We start from the raw sequence: 8,994 nt of genomic DNA, 5'->3' as shown, positions 1-8,994 counted from the left end.
GATAACTTTAACAAAATTCAACTAAGGGTATTAGGGCATAAATAAGCTACGTACCTTGATGTCAGCGTTACATAATACTTATCAAATATTTAAATAACTTTCCACAAAGTGCATCCATCTATCTATGTAGGGTTTGAGAAAAATGAGTATATATATGTAGGATAATCTTGTAATTAAATATATAGTATAAGGGTAATTTAGTATAATTAATACTAAAATTGTCGGGCTGGGTCGGGCCTGAAGACATACCCAAGCCCAGCCCGTACCCGAGGTCGGGCCTTAAAATTAGGCCCAGGCCCAAGCCCAAGCCTGCGAACATCGGGTAAAGCCTGACCTTTTCGGGTAGGGCCAGGTATCCGAAAATATCGGGCCCATTGTCATCTCTAGTCCTTGGTTTCAGTTCCAATTCCATGGTTCAGGTCCGGTTCTTGAAGTGGTAGATCCAGATGCTAACCCGCACAATGTCGGTTCCACCAATTTTGGAATCAAAATCAACCCTGTGAAAGACAGTTCTGGTTAGGAATCAAAATCGCACCTCGAGTACCCGTTGGTTCTGGTTCTACCCTAAAAAATTTTAGCCCTTGTTTATATTGCATGAATAACGTGGTAAGAGACTTTAGGTGAATGGGAATTAATTAAAGTTGCAGTTGCAGGCGAGAGTTAGTTAATGACATTTTCATCCCTGATCTTTGACAAAGTTTTTAACTACGGCCAACAAAACCAAGAAAAGCAGCTTCAGTCCCTTTTTCTCCATTAAATGGTGTAACGGCACTTTTGTCCTTTTGTACAAAATACAAATAAGTGAATAACTTTATGAAATTTTTAATTACAATTCTTAAAAGAGTAATGCTATTGGTCCATAATTGATCTTAATAAACTCACCTCTAAATTTACTCAATTAATATTTTAAACATATATAAATGTCTAAATAAATCCTATCCATTTACAAAATAACTCTTTGTTTTATATTTTTACTAATGTTACACTTAATCTTTGTTTTATATATATTCTTCTTATTTTTTTTTTTTTAATCTTCATTTAATATATCAATCAAGCATATAAACAATTGTGCATATTGGCATCACATGCGTTGTTTTTTTTTTTTAGAAACAATAAAATATGATGAAATAAGCCCAAAAAATTAAACGCATATATGGTATTGACCAAAATAATTTCATCTTGATTATTTCAAAATAAAGTTAGGGTTTATAATGTAGAAAAGGAAGTAGAAAATTAATATTAATAGCAGAAAATTTATTCTAAATAGATTGTGCATAAAATACTTTTAAGTCTATTTAGTAATTTTCATAAAGGATAAAACTCTAATTAAGAAAATAATAATTGGGATCAACTAAGATAAAAAGTGGGGGCCAATACCATCACTCTTTTTTTAATTTAATAATAAATTAAAAGATAAAAGAAATAATAGAGTAAAAGTTAAAACACATGTATATATAAAAATTAGGTAATATAATAAATAACAACATTTGAAAATAAAAATAAAAAATACTAACCCCAGTTCCCAGTTCCCAGCCCCACCCTCACCAGCCAACTCTAGCTCGTCCCACCACTTTCCATAGCTAAATCACTTGACAACCCCAATTAGCCTGATTTTTACCAAGTACAAACTACAAAAGACATCGATTATCTTCCCGACCTCAGTGCAAGATAGATGGTGAAGAAGATGTTTATGTTCACAAGGCGTACTTGGATCAATTTGAGAATGATTTTACATTATTCCTCAAATTACAGTCAGAAGAGCTGAAAACTGGAGGCCGCATGGTCCCTTCCACAAATGGCTAATGATAAACACAACCCCTAATCTTTGCAAGCGATTAGGGATGGCTGCAAATGATTTGGCTTCGGAGGTAACTCACACTTTTTCTGTGTGCGTTGTCCGGGTATTGATTGTTGGCTAGTTAATTAAAAGGGCTCTTGAGAATTACAATAATGGCAGCTATATATTATATTTTGATTTAGATATTGCAATAAAGAGGATTTCACCTTAATTAACGTTGGCTCGGAAAATCAGTAGAGTCTACGCCCTTATTTTCACCAAGTAATGAAAAATTCGAAATACAATAAAAATTGAAGGATCAAAGGTGTCTCTTCGATTAGATTGTCTCCTAGTCGAATTAATTGTTTGGTGAAGGGGAGGACGACCGAAATCTACTTTACTAAAGTCCCCTTTATTGGATGGAACCACTTTATCATTTTGGAGGAAAATGAGTAAATTATGTTTAAGCAATGTTTTAATAGTTGGACCGAGCCTTGGCCCGGTCAAGGGGCCGATCCCTGGGTTGTATGGTCTAACCGGTGGATCGGATGGATGACGTCAACATAAAACCTTAGTATGAAAATTAACAGACATGTCCTTAAGAAATTACACATCAGTCCCTATAGGCTTGAAATCTAGCAAACACACCCTTATAATATGGCCAAGAAACCCTAGCTTCCATGACTGCAATCCACCCCAGATCAGCCCAATGCTGGACAAACCAGCACCATGTCTCCACGAAAAACCTAATCCACCACAAAACACCACCATTTGCCACAACAAACCTACCATAAACGAGGGGAGATGTCTAGTGTAGATGGCAAGCTGGTGAGATGGTGTCGGTTCTAAGTGGATGATATGGTGTGGACGGCTAAAGGTCATGCATCGCGAAGAACCCGGATTTGGCAAAGGTGAGGGCGACGAAATCAGGCCAAAAAAGGCGTGAATCGGCTTCAAAGGTGTTTTCGGTGATTTTGGGTGCAAAATATGTCGGAAAATAGCAAAATAGTCAGCGAGAGTTGATTGGTTCTTTTACCCGACAATTGAAATGGCAGCTCAACATTGTTCCGCCAGTTCAATTGCGGTCAATCCGAGCCAATGGCTGAATCGAGTTTAGAGTGTCATCGGACCGGAGAAGGGGTTGGTTCGCAATCAAACTGGTAAGTGCTGGCTAATTAGTGAGCGTAAGCAACAATCTCTCTGATGTGGGTATTCTAATAATAATAACAAAACTATGGTTTCTACAAAAACAATCATTTATATATCATGCCAGCTGAGATCATAACATTATTTTATATGTAACTCAAATTCAGGGGCTGATTGTAGCATCAAGATTGGATTCATACAATATGCCGTTCTTTGCACCTTCTGCTGAAGAAGTAAGGCATATTATTGAGAAAGAAGGATCGTTTAACATCCATTGGCTTCAAACATTCCATCTAAGTTGTGTCCAAAACTTTGACAATGATAATAAAAAAGGCTTAGAGTTAGACAAGTACGCGGGAGGCAATCAAGTTGCAGATCGTTCAAGAGCAGCAGTAGAGTCACTCCTTGTAAATCATTTTGGGAAAGCCATCATGGATGATTTGTTTCAAAGATTTTCAATCAAACTAACCGAGCACTTAGAAATGGAGGAAGGAGCATATCCGAATGTGTAAACTGCATTAAATTCTAATTTGTAAGCTTTGTCTGGTATTACTCCTTCGTGCTTGTGTGAATCATGTTCGAGAGTTTTATGTCAATAGATATACAGTTCTGTTGGATGCCATCCTCATCCCTACCAACTGTCAATTTATTTAAAGTAGTTTCCTTTAAAACTTTAAGACACTTAAAGAAATGTATATATTCTATTAAAGGTGCCGACTAAAATAATAAAAATGGAGTAGAAAGTGTCATTACATTTGGCCCATTGTTGATCTTGTTTAGCTTATCTGCAACTGCAAGTACACATCGGCCGTGGATTGGTTTTCCTGATAAGGACAACAATTAGTGCCTACGCTAGAAATACGTCATTAATTCATTTAATGGGAGCTGCCGTGACGTTAATCAAAACTTTAACTTTGTATGTTAATCAACAGTTATGTATCATCCTAATCTTACACGTCTCCATAATAATCAAACGACGATCCCAAAGAGCAGCTTTTTCTAGAACTTGGTGGTTTGATGCGTGAGGTGTTAAGACATAAGGGCAATAATGGCGTTAGAGCAAGTTCTACATATGAATGGAGGAGATGGAGATAATAGCTATGCTAACAACTCTTCACAACAGGTCAGTCGGATCAATTCCTCTCCCTTTCTCTCTTTCTTGCCCTCTGTTATTTATTCACTGATCAATTGCACCATCATCTTTTAGAAAGAGGCCATCTTGAAAGCTAAGCCCCTGCTACAAGAAACCATGACTGAATTCTATTGCAATAACTTCCCAGACTGCATCAGATTTACAGATATGGGGTGCTCTACCGGGCCTAACGCACTTTTGCCTACAAGGGAAATTTTAGATGCCCTTCACAAAACCTGTCACAGCTTGAACCGAAAGCCACCTGTATTGCACGTCTTTCTCAATGATCTTACTGGAAATGATTTCAACACAATTTTTAAATCACTTCCAGGGTTTTATGAGAGACTGAAGAAAGGGGAGAATCAAAATGAGTTTTTGTCATGCTTCATTGCTGCAGTGGCCGGATCTTTCTATGGGAGACTATTTCCTCCTCGTTTCCTTCACTTTGTTTTCTCCTCTTACAGCCTCCACTGGCTCTCTAAGGTACAATTAAGGTTTTTTTAATCAAATGATTATTAATTTGTCATGATATAATTGAATCAACCCACATATGAGTTGGTTTTTTCCTTGCTAATTGATAAATTTGAACTCACATAAATAACCAATAATAAGACTATTTTTTCAATTATTATGAGGTACCTGAAGGGCTAGTAAGTGAACTGTCGATTCCGGTGAACAAATGGAATATTTATCCAACAAGAACAAGTCCACCTGGTGTACACAAGGCATACTTGGATCAATTTGAGAAAGATTTCACAACATTTCTCAAGTTACGTTCACAAGAGTTGATTACTGGAGGCCGTATGATCCTTACACTTAGGGGCAATCAATCAAAGGATGAATCTTTGAAGAATTATCGCCCTATACTTTTGGAGTTAATTGGACAGACATTGCACGAAATGGTCTTAGAGGTTTCCATCTTTTACTCTTATACATCTGTATACGAGGCATGTGAGATATGATTTATACATTTCTCTCTCTGTTGTAGGGAGTAGTTGAAGAATCGAAATTAGACACATTCAATATTCCAATGTATGCACCTTCTCTTGAAGAAGTAAGACATGTGATTCAAAGAGAAGAATCCTACTATATCAATCTACTCGAAACGTTCGAGCTAAGTTGGGATGCAGGGTCTAACAATGGTGAAAATAGCTTAGAGGGAAAGTATACAAGAGGCAAGCAAGTGGCAATGAAGTTCAGACCTGTAGTAGAGCCCATTCTAGTGAGCCATTTTGGAAATGACATACTGGATGATTTATTCCAGAGACTTTCTATCAGGGTTGCAGATTGCATGGAAAAGGGGTTAGGAGTGCACACAAATGTGATCATTTCCTTAACAAAGAAATGATTTATGTGTTTTATCTAATTGCGTTATCAATCATTGTTTTTCTAATAATCTTGGAAATGTTTTAGTTTGTAATATAATAATTTTTCATGAGTTCAAACATTACATATGAGCAAATCAAGCAAAGGTTGAGTTCATAAAGCAATCATCCACGAAACAAACAGTAAGAAACTTCTACAAGACACTTGATAACCAAGCTGCCACTAAACACTCCAGAGTTCATAATCATAGTTACAACACCATTACTCATCATATACATTAGGGGGAAGGAGTGAGGAAGAAAATGTCTTCAAGCCAATCATTGCTGGAGAATTGCCACCATATACTAATAGCCCTTGTTTGCCATCCCGACACCCACCTGCAAAAGCACACCAGCCGCGAGGTCCAGGATGAATATTCGAGTCCTGCCCATCATCCCACCGTGTCCACACTAATGTCTCCGAGTCCAATGAATAAAGTTCACCAGAAAATTTTCCTGCTCCCATGTGACCCAAGTCACTCGGGTCAATTTCTCCACCATATACAATTATGTATTTTCCAATCCCAACAGTAGAAAATACACTGCGGGCCGTGGGATTTTCACTGTCCATGGGAGCGATGAACATCATCCACTTCCACTCCGGCGATACCATATACAACCCATATTTTCCCTTGGGCCACAACCAACCCAGGCCCGCCTCTACCCTTGCAATTGTTCCCTGGCGTTGGATATTTGATCCACTTTTGATCAACAACATCAAATTGCCCATAAATCATTCAGCCGGCCAAAACACCACAACCACCGAAAATGTCACATGGCGATCATCACAGTCATGAGTGGTAGCTCCATGAGCGGCCCAGCATCAGCGCTAGATAGTAGGGTCCACTTACTTGTAGATGTATCAAAAGAGTAGAGTTCATTCAGCTCTTTATGTGTACCATCTCTACCACCAATACATAGATGGTTTTTTCCAACAGCTGCCATTTGTGACACCAACACGTGGTGGAGGGCATCCTCGGTTACATCCGCCACAGACCATGTTAGGGTTTCAAGGTCAAGTATGAGCTTGTTGTCAACCGGACTCGTGGCGGTGAACTCGCCACCAAGGCATAGATTTTTGTCCTACAGTGCTATGGCATGAGAGCTTCTGGCTCCAGGCCCAGTCCCTTTTTGGTCCAACTGAAATAAAATTACGAAGGCTAAGTTGAACTAAACTTGGTTGCTCGAGTGTTGAGAATGTTATTGCAACAAGACCAGAAATGGTCAAACTAAATAATGTGGATGCTATGAAAAAGTTGTAATGTAGTTTTATTAGTACAACAAAGAAGACCAAGCAAGATCATTTGTAAAATATCCACTGTTCCTACATTGACTTCAAGATCACTGATGCCTAAGTTTTTAGCTTGAATTTGATATTTCATTTTTACTTCCCTCAGCTTATCCTGTAATCTGTTTCAACATTTGCTCTGACTAAACCCAATTTTACACATATCTCTATCAAAGAGGCCAAGTAAAACCAGAAATGTCGATTAATACTAGACAATTAAAGCTAAGAGGAAAACAACAACCATAAACGAACTAACTTGAAAATCCCATTCAACTACTACTTTAAGTTTTGATTAAAGGAACAAAGAGATCAATAATCAATCAACAAAGAGAAAGCTTGCAAGTTAAGATTAGAGAAGGCTTTAGATTCCATGAAATTACTAATTCCCAAAAGAAAAAAGCCAAACAATTTCAGCAGTCTGAAAAAGCCCGCAAGTTAAAATTTACATACTCTTGGTTTCCAAGAATTACAGAAATTCCTTACAAAGCACAATCAAACTAAACAAACTCAACATTCAGAAAAGCCTGGAATCTACAATAAAAATTCTTCAGAAAAATCCTGGTTTCCAAAAATTTAGAAATTTCCCTAAAAGGAATGATAAAACCAATAACTAAAAAGGTTGCATGCTCAAAATCAGAAAAAAAGTTAGATACTCTGTTTCCATGAATTTTTACAAGAATTCCTTAACAAAAATAAAACCACCACCCACCTAGTTGGATTGATGAAGAAGCAATTAATTAAAGCATATTGAACCGAATGAAAAATGTGAAGTTTTGCTAAAGAATATTAAAGCAAACCTTGACCCAATTGCCTTGCATCGAAGCCATAATCACTTTAAAAAGATCGCGATCTACCACCACCTGGACACACTCGCTCAGTTTCCAACTTGAAACTAAATTCATGGAATGTTAAAATTATAAAGGAACTTAACAGTCAATGAGGGCACAAAAGAAGATCAAGAGACTAGAAATATAGATTATATCATTGATCATCTGAAGATGAGTTTCATCGTACCAATGCCAATACATACAGAAGACATCTGGTTGGGTAACTTACATATATGCCCTCTAAACTGTTGTCATTAGAAAAGGTTGTTTAGATTAATTTTTAGAACAGGCATGGGTGTGCGGGTGCAGGTGCTCTTGCGTAAGCGGTATTCGGAACCTAATACGAAAACCACTAAGAGTAAACAACTTGTTCCCACCCAACTTTTCGCAAAATGCCTGTTCCCACCCTTGTTTCAAATTCCAGATTCTCACTTTTAAATTAACAAAAACCGTTTAATTTAATTATCAGGTAAATGGTCCTTTTCTTCCACTCTCTTCTTCCTCTCATCTTTGTTTTAAAACCGGACCGAGATCCGGTAGCTTTTCCGGTCCTGGTTCAGGTCTTAGGGGGGTTTTTATAATATTTCAAAATTATAAGATTAATAAATTTTATAGGGGTGCTAGAATATGTCAACCAAACCAAGCGCAGTGGCTTTGGTTGGTTTTCTTGGGGATTTCTAGTTGTTGTTTGGGTTGTGGAGTTTCATCGTTGGTCGTGTTTGGGTGGGCGATTTGGTGATGCGTCATTGCAGGGTTAAAAACAATTTATTTATTGAGGGCAATATGGTAATAGTTCTTTCATACTTGTGTCAGATCCTAAAAATCTTTAACGTTGTTGGTTTCTGGGTGAGAATCTGGAATTTATGAACCTAGGGGTGGTAACCGTCGTTTCGTGAAACCTTGGGTGGGTACATGTTATTTACTCAACTATTAATCACCCGTTATACCTCCACAGCAATGGATATCTATATATTTAATACTACAATATCCTAATTCCTAACTCTTCCATCTCCATTTTTTATCTGAAATTTTTATGAGAGTAGTGTTGGATGACCCATGTTTATATATATATATATATATATATTATATATATATATATAATTATATAATATTTTTTTTTTGCTATTAAATTAATTATTCTGAGTTCTGAGTTCATTCCTTTTATGATAAGGGTATTGAGAAGGAATCAAGTTTTATTTGTCTGAGTAATTGCTGGACAGAATTCTTCCTACCATATTTTTTATAACTTTTATATTCTTTTCTCCTTTTTGCCTTTGGCGTAATGGTATTAAGGCCAAAAGAGCATGAATCCCACCACACAGGCCGACTGATAGTGACATGGAGGAATTATTTAATTATACCATGGATCCTTTTAGAGGATTTTATATGTAACATCATGGTATATTTTCTAATATTGTAGTTGAAGATTTGTAACAGTATAGTATTTAGTTAGAGATAGA

General features: G+C 36.9%; 1 protein-coding gene and 1 pseudogene across 1 annotated transcript; one reads left to right on the top strand and one right to left on the bottom strand.

Moving 5' to 3' along the window:
• Window positions 1-3,869: 3,869 nt before the first annotated feature.
• On the top strand, window positions 3,870-5,493 carry LOC116132954 (probable caffeine synthase 3). Its single transcript, XM_031418622.1, has 4 exons — window positions 3,870-4,046; window positions 4,131-4,538; window positions 4,691-4,966; window positions 5,044-5,493. The coding sequence occupies exons 1-4, from the start codon at window positions 3,972-3,974 to the stop codon at window positions 5,401-5,403; spliced, it is 1,119 nt and encodes a 372-aa protein (XP_031274482.1). The 5' UTR covers window positions 3,870-3,971; the 3' UTR covers window positions 5,404-5,493.
• Window positions 5,494-5,658: 165 nt separating this feature from the next.
• On the bottom strand, window positions 5,659-7,534 carry LOC116132948 (annotated as a pseudogene).
• Window positions 7,535-8,994: the final 1,460 nt, after the last annotated feature.

Source organism: Pistacia vera, unplaced genomic scaffold (genome assembly GCF_008641045.1).
Source record: "Pistacia vera cultivar Batoury unplaced genomic scaffold, PisVer_v2 Contig264, whole genome shotgun sequence".
Classification (NCBI taxonomy): domain Eukaryota; kingdom Viridiplantae; phylum Streptophyta; class Magnoliopsida; order Sapindales; family Anacardiaceae; genus Pistacia; species Pistacia vera.
This window is presented reverse-complemented; position numbering and strand designations above follow the sequence as displayed.